General features: G+C 42.1%; 2 protein-coding genes and 1 long non-coding RNA gene across 11 annotated transcripts in view; 2 read left to right on the top strand and 1 right to left on the bottom strand.

Annotated features, from left to right (window-relative positions):
- Window positions 1-17496, bottom strand: part of TRMT1L (tRNA methyltransferase 1L) — a 31766-nt gene extending 14270 nt beyond the window's left edge. For 2 of the 8 annotated variants that reach the window (XM_081012143.1, XM_081012142.1), the window contains exons 1-15: window positions 15633-15772; window positions 14088-14198; window positions 13421-13537; window positions 13029-13093; window positions 12498-12621; window positions 11012-11135; window positions 9278-9357; window positions 8452-8701; window positions 6358-6570; window positions 4933-5123; window positions 4033-4111; window positions 2453-2619; window positions 2040-2099; window positions 1703-1829; window positions 1433-1619 (exon numbers count right to left, since the gene is read on the bottom strand). In XM_081012143.1, coding sequence (XP_080868269.1) covers window positions 1433-1619; window positions 1703-1829; window positions 2040-2099; window positions 2453-2619; window positions 4033-4111; window positions 4933-5123; window positions 6358-6570; window positions 8452-8701; window positions 9278-9357; window positions 11012-11135; window positions 12498-12621; window positions 13029-13093; window positions 13421-13537; window positions 14088-14198; window positions 15633-15765 — 2028 coding nt within the window. In that variant the 5' untranslated portion in view covers window positions 15766-15772. Of the gene's footprint in view, window positions 1-787; window positions 1620-1702; window positions 1830-2039; window positions 2100-2452; window positions 2620-4032; window positions 4112-4932; window positions 5124-6357; window positions 6571-8451; window positions 8702-9277; window positions 9358-11011; window positions 11136-12497; window positions 12622-13028; window positions 13094-13420; window positions 13538-14087; window positions 14199-15392; window positions 15414-15632; window positions 15777-16862; window positions 17181-17397 lie in introns of those variants that run through there. The other 6 variants (XM_081012148.1, XM_081012147.1, XM_081012145.1 and 3 more) reach the window with 6 other exon arrangements.
- Window positions 1-18840, top strand: part of LOC308480654 — a 635674-nt gene that overhangs the window by 575934 nt on the left and 40900 nt on the right. The window lies entirely within an intron of this gene.
- Window positions 17737-18840, top strand: part of SWT1 (SWT1 RNA endoribonuclease homolog) — a 42004-nt gene continuing 40900 nt past the window's right edge. The window contains exon 1 of one of the 2 annotated variants that reach the window (XM_081012123.1): window positions 17737-17877. The gene's annotated coding sequence lies outside the window, so the exon portion shown is untranslated. The other variant, XM_081012124.1, reaches the window with a different exon arrangement.

Consider the following 18840-nt stretch of genomic DNA (forward strand, 5'->3'; position numbering starts at 1 on the left):
ATAAATCTAAAAGGTCAATAGATTATTAGAAGAGTGTGCAAGACAATAAATCAATAGCTAATACTTGCAGCTGGTACAACACCACCAGTGGGTGGGGAGCTTTGGTGCTGTGAGACAAAAGGCAAGGAGAAAGAAGCTCACTGTCTAGATCTCTGGGTTCTTGGGTTGGGAATGAGAAAGGAAGCAGCCGCTGGGTGAGTCCCACAACATGAAAACTTGTGGGATGGGAAGAAGAGAGTGCTGCAAATGGGTTAGGAAGAAAATGGGCAGGGATGGGAAGCACTAGGTGTCAGGGTGGAGCTTTCCCTCTTATTTCATGGGTTTGGAGATAAATTACGTTTTTAAAAATCCAGCATGTCTAAGTGGCAGGCCAATTCTAGAATGGCAAGTATGGGGAAAGCACATATTCCTAGCAGGAGAAAAAGGGGGTTGCCACAGATGGACTGAGAGGATGGGGTAAGCTACTGCAAAACAATCTCCAATTTATGCCATTCTGGCAGGGAGTGAATGGAGTGAGCAGTGGGGCACAGTCACCCTACTCAACTATACTTTTAAAGGGAATTATTCATATGAACTATAAAATAGACTGACAATTTCACATTGATGGAGTTTGGTAGTGAAAAGTGTTTAGATGTGATGTTGTGGTTTGTATGGTTATTAGCATGAGTTGCGTATTCAATATCTGCCTTTCTAGGAATATACCCAATCTTGGCTTGTTCAGCTACCTTTCCTTTGTTACCTATAAGCTTCTCAAAGGCATATCAAATGAGGGGCTTTCAGTCACAGCTGAATAGAACACTTTATTAAAAGGTGCTGGTAATGCTTGCACCCACACCCTCAGTCCCCCTCAGCTCACAGCTATGTTCTCCTCTTAGGAAATATTATAGATCTGAAGAAGGAATTACAAGGAGACGGAAGTTTGTGGTCACTGTATGATAACCTTAAAGCATGCATTAACATATAAATAACTTTGTAGCTGAATTGTGATATTAATAGGAGCACAGGTGCTCTTCAATGGTCTTCTAAAAGTGTCCTTAAAAAGGTAAAAAAGCTGAGGGGTCATAAACAAAATACTACATCTTAAGGAGACTGTTGATTCATTTATAACACAAATCTTCAAATACGACCATTTTTGCAGAGGTTACTTTAGAAGAAGAGTTTGGATTTGATATCCTGCTTTATCACTACCCGAAGGAGTCTCAAAGCGGCTAACATTCTCCTTTCCCTTCCTCCCCCACAACAAACACTCTGTGAGGTGAGTGGGGCTGAGAGACTTCAAGGAAGTATGACTAGCCCAAGGTCACCCAGCAGCTGCATGTGGAGGAGCAGGGAATCGAACCCGGTTCACCAGATTACAAGTCCACTCTTAACCACTACACCACACTGGCTCTCTTTATGTGCTTTCTTCGGCAAAGTCACCATCAGCTCCTACCTGAGACTCATCAGAAGCCTGCAGAGAGCCCTCCGATTGCGCTCCCATGTATGTGGGTGTACTGTACTTCACAAGGATAGATTTAAACTGCGCCAGGGGGGCATTAGTTCGAACACCCATCGGATCAAAATGAGTCCGGCTTACTCGATAGCCAGCTTGAGAGAGATAATGCAAGAACTTATTTAACCTGGGGAGAAAAATGAACGCACAAAATCAATGCCTTTTTCCTCCTTTCAATCAGATACGTTTAAAACACAACAGGTTGCTTACTTTGGCATGTTCATTCCTTTAATGCTGTGCCTGTGAATATTGTAATAAAAGGCAGGATGCTCAGCATTGCTTTCTGATTTCTGACGCTTTGTTCCATTTTGGCTGTTTTCATTATTTTTTCTTTTTCCTGGAATATAAGCGTAATTTAAGGATAGGAAACACACAAAAGCCTCTAAAATCCAGCTAATCTGAACAGTGTGACTTATTTACAGTGGGAAATCTTCACATTTCATAAATTTACCTTTAAGAACTAGTTTGCTTAATGAATGACTATAGTAAGAACTCCTGCCCACCCTTCTTTGGTTCCACATACTATGCTAGATTGATAGGGACCTACCATGTACAACGTAGTAATCTGCTGCAGTATCTGGTGTCTTAATAAACACACCACATTCTTCTAAAATGAAAAGAAATCAGATTTACACTGAAGTCATAAAAGGAAAAAACCAAGTTAATTTGTGAGCAAATGGCTATCAAAGGGGAAATGAGTGGAATGTTACTGCTGTAGCAAAAAGGTTTAGTTCAAATTACTGATGGTTACCATGGCTTTGATGCTTTCATTTGAGTAACATGGCACATGTTGAAATCTCAAGGTCTTATCTGTATTTTGATCACACTTTTCTGACACTGAGTTAGCAATCCCCCTTTAAATTTTCTTACTAAAAAAGCAAGTCACTACAATTCACAATTGCTGCCTGGAGTGCCCCTTTTACCTATCAAGGTTTGTAAAACCTTTCACTGTCTTCTTACCTTGTTTGTTCTGGCTGGTAGGACCATGGATTGAAAACTGCTTGAGAATTGTACACTCTGCTTCACATATTAGTGTTTTTAGAAGAGTCTGGATGTCTTCTAAACCATACTGAACTGCTTCAAACAACATTCTTCTGAGAAATCCAGTGTTGAAGAGGGATCCTGACCTGCAGGATAACAGAATTACAGTATCTACCTAGATGAATTTATTTCAAAAGTAGAACTTCTGTTCCTTTAAAAGTAGGAGAGCAACATCACAGTGGAAGAAAAACACAGCCCTGTTAGCTGATTTTGTTCCTGTTTTAAAATCTGTTCCATGTCTGCATAGCCACTAGCTCAGAGCCCCAGTAGGGCAGGACTCAGGCCAAAGATCAGCTGCACTTTTGGGACTTCTGGTTCCATTCCATTAATAATTACATTTTGAGAAAGCATTTAAATTAGTACTAGAATTTACTTAAGTATGTGTGTCAGGCGCACAACTCTTTTCTCCAGGCTGCAAATGGGCCTGTGGGGCCACAAGAATCTGGCAACTCTTCAGCTCAAATAGTAACTGGGAACTTGCTAAAGCAGTAACTTGCCCAATGCTTTTGGTGAAAACCTGCTTTCGGGCACTGAAAGAATAACAGCCTAAAATGTAATTCCTAATGCAAATTGAATGTATGAGTTCTGTCTCATTAAAACTACTATGTCTATTTCATATACAGTGGTACCTTGATACTTGAACAGTTTGGCTCCCGAATGCCGCAAACCCGGAAATGAGTGTTCTGGTTTGCAAACGTTTTTCGGAAGCTGAACATCCAACATGGCTTACACGGCTTCCAATTGAGTGCAGGAAGCTCCTGCAGCCAATCAGAAGCCGTGCCTTGGTTTTCGAACCATTTCGGGAGTTGAACGGACTCCCAGGATTAAATTCAAGAACCACTGTAATTAGTTCTGAATATTTTTATATTGTTTGAATAATAAAGTTGGCTAATTTCAGTGTCCTCAGAGAAGACTTCTGCCAAATACATTGGGCAGTTAATTTTATTAAATGTTTCCTATAATTCTTCACTACCACTGAGTCTCGCCTTTCTCCTTTTTTATTTGGTGCTGCCATTCCCCCTCCCCTTAGCCTTTTCTAAAAGTGCTTTGGTGAATCACATCTAGATAGGGGCAAGCACTTGTTAGACATAACACATTACATGGGCTCCCTCCCCTCAAGATTCTATCCCATACCTGCCTATTCAGAAGTAAGCCCTACTAAGTTCAGTGAGATTTACTCCCAGGCCAGTGGGCATATACTGCAAGCCAAGTTACAATAGGACACAGAAATTAAATGGTTTGCTCATTTCCTACCCTTCTCAATATTTGTCACAGTGAACTGTCCTGAAAGTGAAGAAAGAACAGTATGATTCTCCCTAGTCTGACATTAGGGGAGAGGTCTTGTAGCTACATCACTGCTTTCACAGCCACCTGCACTGCACTGATTTCTGAGAGTGTCTTCACCCTGTCAAGACATGGGTGGCCAGAGAGTATCTCATAGCTGCTGATGGTTCCGTAGGAATGCCAGCACCCAACTGAGGATCTAGAAAAATACATACCACAGAGGACCAAGTTCCACTGCTGTCTTGCCTGTCATGCGGCTGTGGCAGTCACAAGGGAGCTGCCGGTAAGGGTTCTCTGTAGAAAACAATATTGGCATTTCTTATCTAAACAAATGTTGGAGACTTGTATGTATAGAAAACAATGAACATAGTGGAAATTTGGTAATAGGGTATGTCCATTAAAAAATAAAGCTTGAAAACTGTTTTTCACAGTGATTTAAATATAATTCACATGGTAGCTATTATTAGGCCCAGGAGGAGTCAGGACAATTTCAGAATTGTGTGCAGTGGCCCAGAAGATGGGGTCAATTTTTTTTGGGGGGGGGGATAATTATGTGTTACACCCCACAAAAGATAGTAAGTTCAGAATGTTGATTTCTAGCCAGAGAGTGAGTATAATACGGTGGATAGTTTTGGACTTGGACTTGAACAGAGATTTTGGCTTCACTCCCTGGATTATTTAGGCTAGATGAGAATGATAAATCACACAGGCTATTTTGGAGGGTGAAATTGTCCCAAATGAGCCTCCCAGTGCATTAAGATCATTCACAGAAGCCCTCTGGCCAGTTTTGAATACACATTTAGTTGTTTGTTTTTACTCAAAGCAGACCCACTGAAATTAATAGACACGACACACTTAGGATCATTGATTTTAGAAAGTCTACTCTCTGCAAAACTCTTTGTTGGTGGCGTTGCACTGTAGAAGCAAAGGCAGGGTACAAATATTTGAAATAAATTAAGCTTATGCTGGACCAATTATCTTTTTTAAAAAAATCCACAGTGAAGAAATTAAGCAGAGAAAAGTTTAGCTTTTTAAAAATAACCACTGGATTGTGTATGTTTTGTTTTCACCAGCTGAACAGCACTGGTACATGAAGTTACAGCATATATGATTACCTTCTATCATGTTGCCATCTTTCTTGAATACCCTTTCCTCACACCACTGACAGTGGAGCAGGTACCGAATTTTCTTCACAGTATCATCCGCAGGAGACGGCCCCCTCAATACTCTCACCTCCACTAGGACAAAATGTTCGAGAGCCACAGCAAGCAAAACTTCAATGCCTTTGTTGCATCGAGCAGCAGCTCTGCAAAAAATACCATGACTAACACAGTTCATGAAAGACTAAAGCAGTGTTCAGGCAGGGGCACACATGCCCAACATCCCTGCCCATGCAGGCTGCTCTTCAGACCCTTCTGGAATTAGTGTGAAGGTCTGAATAGAAGAGTTTTTAAGTGTGTTCGATTAGCCACACTTAGGGATCTCACTCATGAAAGGGTATCTATCTTATCAAGATTCCTGTCACACACAGAGATTAAGTACATTCACCTGGGCACAATTAAAACCACCTTCAGATCTCTGGGGTTGGGAGGGTAGGGACTTCCATGTCCCCACCCCCATTTTACAACTCACACATTCAGGTATATATATATGATTGAATGTGTCAAGTCTTCTCACTTAATGCACAAGTTTGATATCACTGGAAGGTCTTCTAACTTCTGAGTACCTCTTGCACCCTGTGAAATTTTACAGTCCCAGCACATTGACCCCACTAATTTCCAGACATGGCTCCTACACTTAAATGTCTTATTTCAATGCCAATACACTTTGCTAACAAAATGCTATGGATAAACACAAAACAAACAAGCTAAAGTGTTCACGTTGCTTTTTAATCATGCAATGACCTTCATGAAATTGCACCCATGACTAAAAATCTAACGTAACGATGTAGTTCTACGATCTGCTTCTGAAGAATTTAAGATTTCCAAATTAGTTCCAATCAGAGGTGATTGCAGTTACTTGCTTCAGTTCCTGCTGAGAAGTGGAATAAATCCCCTAATGAAGTTTCTTTTTATTAACGCTTTTGAGCAAGACGTTTTCTGGAAGAAGTGCACACAATCCTAAGGAAGTCAAATCAAAGGAGATATATTGTGCACAGTTGTACTCTAGGTCCACACAACTCGCAATTCAATGCTCAGGTCACCAGCCACCTATGGTGGTTATGAGGAGTTCAATGGACCTCTTTTTCTTGCGCATTGGGGCGTGTAAAAACAAGGAGGCCACAAAACATCTGGCAGACCACAATATATGGCATTCAGCAGGGTGAGTTACAAGGCTTGCAATTCTGCTTTGGGCTGTTTATTATTTGCTTTACAGTATTCATGCTTCCAGATATAATTTCTGAAGGCTGTCAGAAAGCAAGACGCAGAGAACCAATTTTCCCCAGCTGCTACTAAAAGTTTCAATTAGCAACTTTAGGTGGTGCTACAGCCCCCTTATACTTAAATGTGAGATGACCACAATTCAGAAACTAATTGTACCTTGCCACAGCAGCAACTACCATCCTAGCAGCCAGTTCCTTGAAATACTCCGTCCTGACAATGTTGCAGCCATAGTGACGCTGGGCCACATGCTGTGCCTTTGAATAGAGAGAGCTGATATCTGTTGATGTCACTGACACAATTCCAAGGTTTCTTACATTTCTGAAAGCTGCATCTAGATAGTTCACTGATGACCCAAATGGGTCCAGATGTCTGTAGAGTGGAGTAGGAGAGAGATAAAAACACGTTAAAGAGAGATTCCTAATCTTGTTTACTCAGAAAAAGGGTTTCACTGTGTTCAGTAGAACTAGTTTCCAAGTAAGCCTGCTTAGGGCTGCAACTTAGCTACTACACTTTAAATACTTCTGATTTTCAAAAGCCATATCCATGCTCAAGTCAGAAATAAAACAGAATATAGGTTATGCTGTGACCACGTTTCACATATGTAGTTTCAGTCAAGACTATAAATCTAAAGAAATACTAAGCTACCCCCACTTAATAAGGATTGTTAGCGAATAGCATCTTTGCCTGGTGGTGCAATTTATTATCATTATTTATTTGCAAAACTTAGGAACTAGCCATATCTTCTGGGAAGGGAGGAAAGGATAGAGGTCAAAGGGCACTGTTGAGAAGAGGAATAACAGTGTCAGTGGCTTCTTTGTCTCCCTATCTCACCTTCCCTCTAGGACCAGAAATGGAGAATTTGTGGCCCTCCAGATGTTGCCGAACTCCAACTCTATCAGCTACAGCCAGCATGACTAATATTCAGGAATGAGGCGAGTTGGAGTCCACATGTTCCCCATCCCTACTCTAGACAAGGCTTTAAGAGTTGCCAGAGTTGGAGTCTACCAGGCAGTGGTAGCACCAGCCTGGAATTCTTTCTCTTATGAGTGGCTGTTGATTGCAGTTATTCAGTAGTGAGGGAGGCACTCTGTGTGTGCTCAAGGTTGCTCTTTCTTCTCCCTATCCAGATGCCTATTTCTAAGGTGCAAGTGGCTTCTGGGCACTGGGATTTTTGCAACCGTGTTCATGCCTGATAAGCAAGGGAGGTGGGATTTTTATAGGAAAATTGCAATAACGTATGTTACAAGACTGGCAGGTGAAACTTGCTAAATATTCCACATAATAGTCTCCAGCACAAGGGTGTAGCTTTGGTGACTTGGAACACTCTGCTGATGCATTGGTATGACTTTACTCACCACTTTGTGTTATCCAGTGATAACAGGATTGGTAAAGGGTAGAGTTTCTTGAGAAAAACATGTGAATATGCAGCTGAGCTGAGCAAAAAACCACTCTGCAAATGGCTCACAAATAGAAATTGAAAGGCTGAGGATGGTTCTGCAAGCTGCCCACCCAAGTCCTAAAGTTGCAAGTAAACATTAATATATCTTAAGCAAAGTAATCATTCATTTGCATATATATAAATGACAACTGTGCAGTACTGTGAACTAATATTTTTCTAGCCAGTAGCTCTTGTAAGAATCCCCACTTATTTTGACTAAAACCACAGGTGCACAGTGCCTAATGGTGTATGGATAGGCAGAAGGTAGACTGGGATAAATAATAATGGTATAAATGAAGCAACATCCTAGTTGCAGTACAATTCTATTAGGGATTAGACCCTGCTTTAAAAGTTTGGACAACAAAGTTGCTTTCATTTTTAGATATTAAGAAGGCTCCTAAAGTTTTGCTTAATTAATTTTACAATATTTATAATATATCTGAATAATCCATTACATGGAGCAACATGCTGTTGAAGCAGCTACAGCTGAGATTATTTCACTGGTCTGGAAGCAGCTGAGGCCACCACCTTGTGGAAGCTAAGCAGATCTGAGTCAGTGCTTTAACTTCCATGAGGGAAGAAAAGCAGAATATAAATGTATGAAAATATATAATGGCACATACAAAGTTTCATCAGGGCTGAAGAGTAAAAAGGAGATGCCATGAAACTTCAATTTAGGTTGATTTTATATTGACAAGTCATGCGCTTTGCACATTGTTTTGATTGTGCCACACTTGATCTCGTCTCCACTTACCAAACCCTAGGTGTTGGGTGGGGGGGTGGGTTCTGATCCAACAGCAAATGCCACTTACATAAAATCAAATGCTCTCAAGTGCATGATGACATTGGCATCCATTTTTGTCACCTCAATGGCAGGCAAGTTTTCCTCCCCTTCTTCTATTGTTTCATCACAGTCTTCCTCCTCTTTGAAGTTCATCACCACTTTCATTTTATTTAAGTGACAGTTCTCCTGTATCATTCTTACAGAATTTTCATTGTAGTCATTAATTGTGACCTTCACGGAGTTTCCAAGATGCTTTGCCCACTGTAATCCCATTATACCTGGAAGCAAGAGATGTAAAGGCAGTGACTGATTTACATGTGTCCAATTGACTCATGAGCATGAACATGCACATCATGGCGACTCAGAAGTCGCCAGAAAAGGGGGAATAATGGGGGGGGCAGGCAGTAATGGGCTTATGCACGCTCTGCTGTCACGCATGATGACCTGGAACACAACCCCTGCGTAGATTGGTGGTTACTTGTGTACAGTTAGATGCATGCAATAAAGTAAGAGTTTGCTCGTGTGGAGCATACTGCATAGAAACATGCTAATGTTCTTAATATACACAATGCACATTAAATTATTATTATCCCTAACTGAAAAATATGTATATAATTGCTTTCACTAAGGCTAACAAATCAACGATTGTTTGCTAATTCTATTCCAAGAAAGTATTTATTTCTAAAATTGACAACCCCTCTTTTCTTTTCCTGAATGCCAGAGCAACTAACAGAGCAAGGGTATAATCAACATGTTTTTTGCATAGTATATCCCAGTGACTTCAGTAGGATTTACTCTACAGCAATTTCCCTTTACAAGGAACACATGAACCAAAGCACAGAACAGCACCCTACCAGTGGCTCCAAATGCATCCAGACATTCCAAAGGTTTCCGTTCCTCTGCTAGAACAGCTAGAGCACAGACTACGAGTTGCCTAAAAGAATAAAAAAGTGATCTTAATTTAAACAAAGATGTAAACTCCAAATTTATTCTTCCTCTCGTAAGTTTCCGGACAGTTTCTTCAAATTAAACAGTAATAATGATAACAGTAATAATAATAATTTTATTGTTTATATCCCGCGCATCTGACTGGGTTTCCCGAGCCACTCTGGACGGCTTCCAGCAAAATATAAAAAAATAATAAAATGTCAGACATTAAAAACTTCCCTGAACAGGGCTGCCTTCAGATGTTTTCTAAAAGTTGTGTAATTCTTTATCTCCCCGACATCTGATGGGAGGACGTTCCACAGGGAGGGTGCCACTGCTGAGAAGGACCTTTGCCTGGTTCCCTGTAACTTTACTTCTCGCAGTGAGGGAACTGCCAGAAGCCCCCTGGAAGTGGACCTCAGTGTCCAGGCTGAATGATGGAGGTGGTGATGCTCCTTCAGGTATACTGGGCTGAGGCCGAAAATGTACTGGGAGTCAGTGAAGATCCTTTAGGACTGGTGCTATATGGCAGGCACGTCCAACAGGACGGTTGTGGCAGATCACTGGTAGATCATGGCCATCCCCCCCCAAAGAAGCCCAACTACTTTGGCTGCCCTAAAAAAAGCTCAACGCTTTTGCCCTGCACCCCCCAAAATTGCGGCTTTCCACCTTCCTAAAAAAAGCTCAACAACTACTTAAGACCTGAACCCCAAAAAACAGGGCTTTCCTTCCAAAAAAACGGGGTAGATCACTGCCAGTTTTTAACTCTGAGAGTAGATTGCAGTCTCTTGGGAGTTGGCCACCCCTGCTATATGGTATTGGTGGCCACTACCAGTCACCAGTCTAGCTGCCGAATTCTGGATTAGTTGTAGTTTCCGAGTCATCTTCAAATGTAGCCCCATGTAGAGCACATTGCAGTAATCCAAGCAGTAGATATCCAGAGCATGTACTACTCTGGCAAGACAGTCTACAGGCAGGTAGGGTCTCAGCTGGCGTACCAGATGGAGCTGGTACACAGCTGCTCTGGACACAGAATTGACCTGCGCCTCCATGGACAGCTGTGAGTCCAAAATGACTCCCAGGCTCTGCACCTGGTCCTTCAGGGGCACAGTTACCCCATTCAGGACCAGGGAGTCCCTCACACCCGCCCGCCCCTTGTCCCCCAAGAAAGGTACTTCTGTCTTGTCAGGATTCAACCTCAATCTGTTAGTCGCCATCCATTCTCCAACCGCCTCCAGGCACTCATACAGGACATTCACTGCCTTCACTGGTTCCAATCTAAAGGAGAGGTAGAGCTGGGTATCATCCGCATACTGGTGGACACCCAGCTCAAACAATAGGTAAGATCCAACTGTTCCCCACCCCCCTGAAATTTGCATTCTTGTTGTTTTGGCAGATTTGGAAACTGCACAATCATGATATTTTGGGTAGGACTTAAACTTCTCAGTACTTTTATGTTCCAGCAAGTCCAATGAATCACACTCGATTTCTGTCTTGGTTCGAATCACACTGCAGCCATGGGCTTCACGTACTTGGCTTGGCTAATCCATATATTTCACCTGTGCCACAGAAATATCCACCATGTACTAGTTTCAGTTAATATGAAAAAATATAAATGAAAATTTTTTAATCCCCTCCATAATAATCCTCAAATTTCTTACCTGTTAAGTTTCATTTTAGGATTAAAATAAGAATCAGTTTTCTGTGGTGTGGAATAATTAGGAAGGACTTGCACATCTGTATCTGCTTCTTTTAGTATTTCATATGTAGATTTGGGAGCAGGGGCTAAAAATAATTTTCAGAATGAAAGAGAGTGTTAGAGAGACTATAGCTTAATTTAAACCATCACTCAAGGCTTCATAAACTATGAATCAGATGCTGGTTTATTAACTTGACATTAAGTTTTCCCATTTGGATGTAAAGAGGAGCTCTGACTTAATAACAAGCCAGAATCTAGGCTTTAAACCAGAACCCAAAGGAAGGAATGTTTGGCTTCAGTGCTTTTTCTCAGCTTCGTAAGGCTTGTGAAGCCTCAAACAATGTTTGAACTGGGTCTCTATACGTTTGCCTGGCCTGTAATGTTCAGGAACCACCAAAATCATTAGATCCACAGTACTGTTAACACAAAATATGACAGTTATTAAATAAAAGACATCTTAACAATAATAATTAATTTTCAGAACACTTGGAAAATCTAATTTATGCTGAGAAACTGCCTCAGTGCTGTTGTATTAAAGAGAAAAGCTCTGAGCACAGAGCTCACAAAGCATTTTATGCAGTACAGTGGTACCTTGGTTCTCGAACAGAATGCGTTTCAGGAGTCTGTTTGACTCTCAGAACTGTTCGAAAACCAAGGTGCAGCTTCCAATTGGCTGCAGGAGCATCCTGCAGCCAATCGGAAGCTGCGCCGGACATTTGGCTTCTGAAAATCGTTCGAAAACCGGAACACTCACTTCCGGGTTTTGATTGTTCAGGAGCCAAGGCGTTTGAGATCCAAGGTCTGACTGTACTTCCCAAGAGCCTGGCAGCCAGCTGACTTCAGATGAGTTTTTCCACTAACCTGTCAAAGTTGGCCAGCAGGGTAAAGTCAGATAAGAATCTGCCTCTCCGGGACAAAAAGGTTCCCCACCACTAACCTAGGGACATAAGCTTTGTCGGCAGACAAGAAATTGGCTAGGAACTATGAACTATGTATAATATTTATTTTGCCATGACTAATAAAGCCGAAGATATGTATTCTTGTTTTACATTTAGGAGTTTGTTTTGTTTTAGCTCTGTTCTACTGTGCCGTACAATTTTATTGAATACAAACTGTAATACAATAAAATACAACACAGAAGAAACAAAAGAAGCAATTTGGGAACAATTTGGTAATAATACATGCACCAATGTCAAAAATTCATGACAGTTTATCCAGTTTAGATTAATAAAGGAAGTTCTGTAAAAAAAATAATCCCTTTAAATGGTACTAGCAACAAATCTGGGTTCTCTAAAGTAGCTTTAATTCCTTGTGAGTTAGAAAGGAATACAAACTCAAACAAATACACCGTCACCTATTCTAATTTCATCATTTATTCTATCTATAATAGCCAGTGATAAAAATAAAATATCTTCATGCAGTAAAAACAAAGATGTTTAAATACTTACCTGGCATAAACCTTGATTCAGTTTCTCCTTTATTCACATGACGTTTAATATGCCCTATCATATCTGTCCTTCGGGTAATAGTTGCCGAACAGATAATGCAGTGATAATGGGCTTCCATTTTGATCTACAACACACATTGCATGCATAGTTAAAGTTGATTAGAAAAATCATTTTAATATTAATATTATACCATATCTTATAATACTTAAGACAACAACAGTAAAAACCCATATAAACCAATTATAGTTGATACCACGAAGGATGCAGTTTACAATTCAGCAACAAAGCTTAATGTTCAAATGCAGCCTTTATGTAACGTATTAAATTTTAGCTTCCTCTTATAAAATTATTTATATATAATAGTTAATAAATAAGCATGCTGCCAGACCAAAAAGAAATCCACTATAAATATTATATTTAAGACGAGGGTCATAACCCAACCCATTCGGATCCTCAGTAACAGTATCAGATGTGGAACAATTGATAACATTTTCTGCTTTTCAAAATAATAGCCATTTATATAGCAATTACCTGGTCTGCAGCAACATTTGGTTTCACGGGGCGGCAAGGTAAGTGACAGATGCACATTCTGTAGCCTAGAATACAGAGAGGACATTGGTAGTCTCACAATTTGATATATACACCAAACAAGTAAGGCAAAGACAGCCAGTTCTGTTGGTGCACCCTCATTGTAAATTATCCACAGCTACTTCTGCAAACAAGTATTTTTTGCAACATGAATCAGATTGATCTGTTAAGCTTGAACTTTAAATATGGCATAATTTATGAGGAGTTTCCCTGTGGCTGTAAGCGTCCTCATAGAACTTGAACTGCTGGGAAAGGTTTAAACAAAGAACTAAAATCTGCTACCCATAGACACTGAATTGTGTTGGCATCAACAATGGCATTTTAGCCATTTTTACCTTCAAATTCAACAGACACTTTCCAGTGGAGATTCTGTAGGTGGCGATGGAGCTTGTGACTATAACAAGCTTTGAACTTCTCTTCAGGGCACAGTGGACAAGACTTCTTGCCAGCTCCTAATTCAAATTAGATCAAAAAACAGAGACACAACAACCCATCCATTGATTTGAAAATATGACAGCAAATATACACCACTATTGACCATTCAAAGACACTGCCAAGTAACTGCACTGTTGCAAACAATTTAAGACTACAAAGGAACTGAAATTCGTTGGGGACTCCTGCACCATTGTCACTTGCTTCCCTCCCACTTTCCTTTGTGAAGTTAGCTTGAGTGGTTCTCTTGGCTTGGATAGCCAATAGCAAGGATAGAGCTGCAGATATAATCCCACCCCCAGGTTTGTTGGTTGGTTGGCATCCATCTCTCTTGGGACACAATGGAAAGAGTGTGCCTTCAGAGGTAAAGTCAAACCATTGGGGAATTACAGCTCTTGCTGTGGCTCTAGAGACCTCCGCCCAAGCACTACACATGGAATTATATTCAGCTATCTTGCTCTTTCAAAGAATCCATTTATCTGCAAGCACTTAACCAATATGTTCTCTCTCATCTAACACTAGGAGCATTATCTTTCAGCCATGCAATGCCTAGCTCTGGAGTTTAAATACCTGCCACAGAGTGATCTGCATTCTGGGAAGCAGCTGAGATTAGACAACCTTCCTGCAGGTCAGCCAGTTTCTCTAAATCGGCAAGTGTTCTTTGAATTGAGATATGCTTCTCTGGAATAAAACAATTACATGGATTTGTCAGTACATATCCTTTGTTATATAGTAATTTACAACCAAATGCCACCATAACAGCTCTTTCTCAAAACTTTGTGTCCCACATCACTACAGCCAGTGCTTTTTTCTGGAGGGTACGCAGGGTTACGCATACCCCTAAACATTTTGTGAATCTTTGTGCTTTTGTCCATTTACTGTATTTATTTCCCCTGATTTGAACTATGAAATGGTGATTTTCATGAGTCAAAGTGAGAGTACCCCTAAACATTTTTTTAAGAAAAAAAGCACCGACTCTATCTATCCTCCACTTGCATAATAACATAAACTGAGAACATTTACACAGTAAGTTAAATAGGAATAGGATAGGAATAGGAAAAGGATAGGAATTAAAAGTTATCACTGTAAACGTTCTCTGCTCCTGTACAAAACAGAATGATGGTGCCAAAGCTATTCCTATAAAATCTACTTTTTATTTTCTTACCCATTAATTTTTTAAAAAAAAAACACTTGGTTTCCTATTATTCACAAAATAGCTTAACTGCATGATTCAGTACTAATTCTCATTCTGTCTGTATTACATATTTTGTGCATATCTTTCAGAGGCAGATGTAGGGGAGCGTGACTGGTTTGCCCACACTGGATACTGAGCTGAGAGGGGGCTGCAACAATGAGAAACAACAAAAAGTGAGAGGCGTTGGAGTGCGGGGCAGATTTTGGCGTTGCATAGGGTACCACAGAAATTTGAAAGCCCAAAGTGTATTTCTTATAGAAAGAAAAACATTTCAGAAATGCCAAAAACAAATATTAGCCTCTTTTTGCACTGAACTATGCTGTCCTTTCTTAGGGAATCTGGAATCTTTGGTACTGAACACATCACTTCTACTGTAGAATCCTATGCATGTTTAATTGGGAATAAGTCTCACTGTGTTCATAACCGAACTCCTCTTTGATGCTTTGGCTTTAAGTCTTGAAAGCGACGTATAAACACTTACAAAAGAGAAAGTGGCACTTTTGATTAGAAGTATAACATCTCTGACTATTCCCACCTGGAGGATGTACCCAAAGAATCCAAGGCGAGAAGAAATAGCTATTTATTTTTATTTATTTATCTTTGAGGGAATTATTGGAAGGATGGAGCTGCAGACTGATTTTCTAGAGCATGTACACATCCCCTACATACTAGAGTCGTACCTTGGATCTCAAATGCCTTGGCCCTTCACCAAATCGGCTCCCGAATGATCGAAACCCGGAAGCGAGTGTTCCGGTTTTCGAAGAATTTTCAGAAGCCAAACATCCGGCGCTGCTTCTGATTGGCTGCAGGATGCGCTTTGGTTTTTGAATGGTTCTGGGAGTCGATTGGACTCCAGGAACGCATTCTGTTTAAGAGCCAAGATACGACTGTACAAGGATTCCAGTATTATGTTAGCAAACCTCTTTGAGAGTCAGATGATGCATCCAATAGGTTACTGTTGTTAGGCTCTTTTATAGACTCTTGCTCTGTTTCTTCCTTTTTGCCTTTTACTTCTTCCTCAGATATTTCCACATCTGCCCTGAGGCTTTCCATTTCAATGCTATCTAGAGAAAGGCAAAAAAACTATAGTTACAATGCATTTTAATTAGCTGCATCAGTAGCTGTTTCAAAGGCATTATTACAGCTATATACAATGAAAAAAACAAATCTTTGACAAAAGAAAGTAGGATTTTCTAAGCCAGGCCTATCGGAAATAACAGATTTGTGCTGACATTACACTTTATGCTTCTAACCAAGCTTCAGAAAGCAGGAACAGGAAAATGTACTTCTACCTCCTACCCCAGCTTTTCCCTACCTGGATGCAAATTTCCCCCACTATTACATTAGCACTGACTAGTAGCAAAGTTACCATTAAGCAGGGTTCTATTTGCCACTGTAACTGCAGTGTGAAATTGGCTGCAAAACCTATTCAGTTTAGACTAATGAAGTCATAAAGGAAGTTCTGTAAAAAATAATCCCTTTAAATGGTACAACAAAATGCAATATAGAAGAAACAAAAGCAGCAATCTGGGCACCATTTGGAAAAGAAGAAGATTGTTTTCAACCCTGGAGGATGCCTTCTGCTCAGAAGTAAATCCCAACCAGGTTCAATTGGGCTTCCTCCCATGTAAAAATGTGCATGGATCGGGGACGTGAATGGCTAAAGTTGTGTGTGCGTGATTAAGGAAAGGGAACTTCCATGCTTTTGCTATGAAAGGACTATTTATTTATTTTTATAAAAAGTGTCTCCCCAACCCCCGAGAACCAGGAAGGTGACCGGTTTTGCCCCCTCCTCTGTCATGCATGGAAGGTCTCCTGTAAAGCAGAGATTTTCTCTCTCTTTTAAATGTCTTCCACTTTTGTGTGTGTTAGCACATGTGGATATGCTGAAGGAGCATTTGACGAGCAGCTGATGAATCTTGGAGTTCCTAACACCAGGCGTCACCTCAGGCGCGAGGGTGAAACGCCGACCTGAACACGTAACGTCTGAACGCGCCCCTCTGAGATGAGAAGCTTCCCTCAAAACGGACCGAAGGAGGGAGAACCCACCACACGTACAACCCGCCCCCCCGCAGGCCCAACTTCAAGGCAACAACAACCACAACAACCCCTCGCCCATCTGACAGTTACTGAACCGCCCCCTTCCTTACTGAGCGCCTCAGGTTCTCCCTCCTTGGCGGGCGGCGGGGGCAACAGCGCTCCCTCGGCCGCCATTTTCCACACAGCGGCGGCGAGGAAGGGGAGGAGAGCGAGCCCACTTCACTCGGCGGCTCCCTCGGCTTTTTTCCTCCGGCAAGCACGGGCCGCGCCTTAGTCACGGGACGTGGCCCCTCAGCAGACTCTTGTTTCGGCTCAGCATGTTGTGCACGAGCTCGTCTCCCCCAAGGGCCCTCAGGGACTCAGAACTACGTTACCCAAGAGGCCCCGCGGCTAATCCCGCGCCTCAGAGCTACGTGACCCAAGATGCCCAACGGGCAGCAATAGACCCGAAGTAAATACGCGTGCGCGCTCTCTCTCGAGCGCCTCAGGTGCCTAAGAACTACGTTACCCAATATGCCCCGCGGCTAATCCTAAACCTTAGCCGCCTCAGAGCTGCGTTACCCAAGACGCACCGCGGCAGCAATATATAAATATTGTAAATATTGTATATTAATATTGTAAATACTGAAATAAATATGTAAATACTTGCGCGCGCGCGCTCTCGCTCTTTCTCGCGCTCCTCAGGTGCCTAAGAACTACGTTACCCAAGTTGCCCCGCGGCTAAGCCTATTCCTCAAGCGCCTCCGAAATACGTTTACACCTCAGCCGCTTCAGAGCTGCGTTACCCAAGACGCACCGCGGCAGCAATATACCTGAAATAAATATGTAAATACTTGCGCGCGCTCTCCTCAGGCGCATACGAACTACGTTACCCGAGATGCCCCGCGGCAGCACTATACTGTACTCACATTTTCCCTGAGGGAAGAAGGACTCCATAGGGGCGTGGACCGGATACCGCGGGTTTAAAGGCTAAAAGCTGGGCTGGGCTCGCTGACTGACTGACGTCTGTGCTTACAAACTCCCTATCAATACCGGCGTCGCGTTTCGAAAGGGAGGCCCTTTTGCTGTGGGAATCCATTTCCAAGTAATCCCCCCTCGGCTTCAACGGGGCTTATTTGCTCCCAGGTAATCGGAGCGAGGTTGGTGCAAGAGAGGCAGAGAAAGACGGCTTCCTCGTGTCTGAAAACGTGCATAGACGTTTTATTTAGCTAAAGCAAGAAGTTTTGCCCGCTTGCAGGTCAAGACTTCCTGCCTGGCTATTATTATTATTTCTCTCTCTCTTTCCCTCCGGTTAGAGGGGCGAAGGAGACCATTGCCAACAGGGAAAGCCACAAACTGTGTGAGTTGGCGCCCCCCACCCCCGCTCCCCCAAAAAGGCCGAAGCAAAGAGGGAATTTGATGCTCGAAGTCAGCTTTTCTCAACGTTGGGGAGCCTTAGAGGTTGCTGGACTACAACTCCCATCAACCCTAGTGAGGAGGGCCGGCAGTCAGGGATGATGGGAGCTGTAGTCCCAACAACGTGTGGGGTCCCAGTGACGACTAGCTGTATCGTGTGTGGGAAACGTGGCAGCTCTCTCTCTCTCTCTCTCTCTCTCTCTCAAATTAGTACGCTCCTAATGGTCTCTGTTCTAGCAAAAGAGAAATAAGCCGACTGCTGTCATTGCAGATGCGAGGGAGGAGGTTGGGGAGTTCGGTATATTCGGCGCGTGCTAAGTTTACTTGTTGTTGTTGTTTACAGCCTTTCTCAAATTTAGGTCCCCAGATATTAGTGGCTGAGGAAACCCAGCCAGATGGGCGGGGTATAAATAATAAATCAGTATTAGTATTAAACTACAACAGGTTTCCTCCACCTAGGGCCTCTGGATGTTTTGGACCTACAACTCCCATGATCCCTAGCTAGCAAGACCAGTGGTCAGGGATGCTGGGAATTGTAGTCCCTAAACTTCTGGCGGGCCGAGGTTGAGGAAGCCTGAACTACATATCCCATTGTCCCTAACCACTGGTCTTGTAGGTAGGAATGATGGGAGTTGTAGTCCAACAATAACTGGGGACCCAAGCTTGAGAGAGGCAGGACTACATCCCTATGGC

This window comes from Podarcis pityusensis (genome assembly GCF_964106645.2).
Source record: "Podarcis pityusensis genome assembly, chromosome: 6".
Classification (NCBI taxonomy): Eukaryota; Metazoa; Chordata; class Lepidosauria; order Squamata; family Lacertidae; genus Podarcis; species Podarcis pityusensis.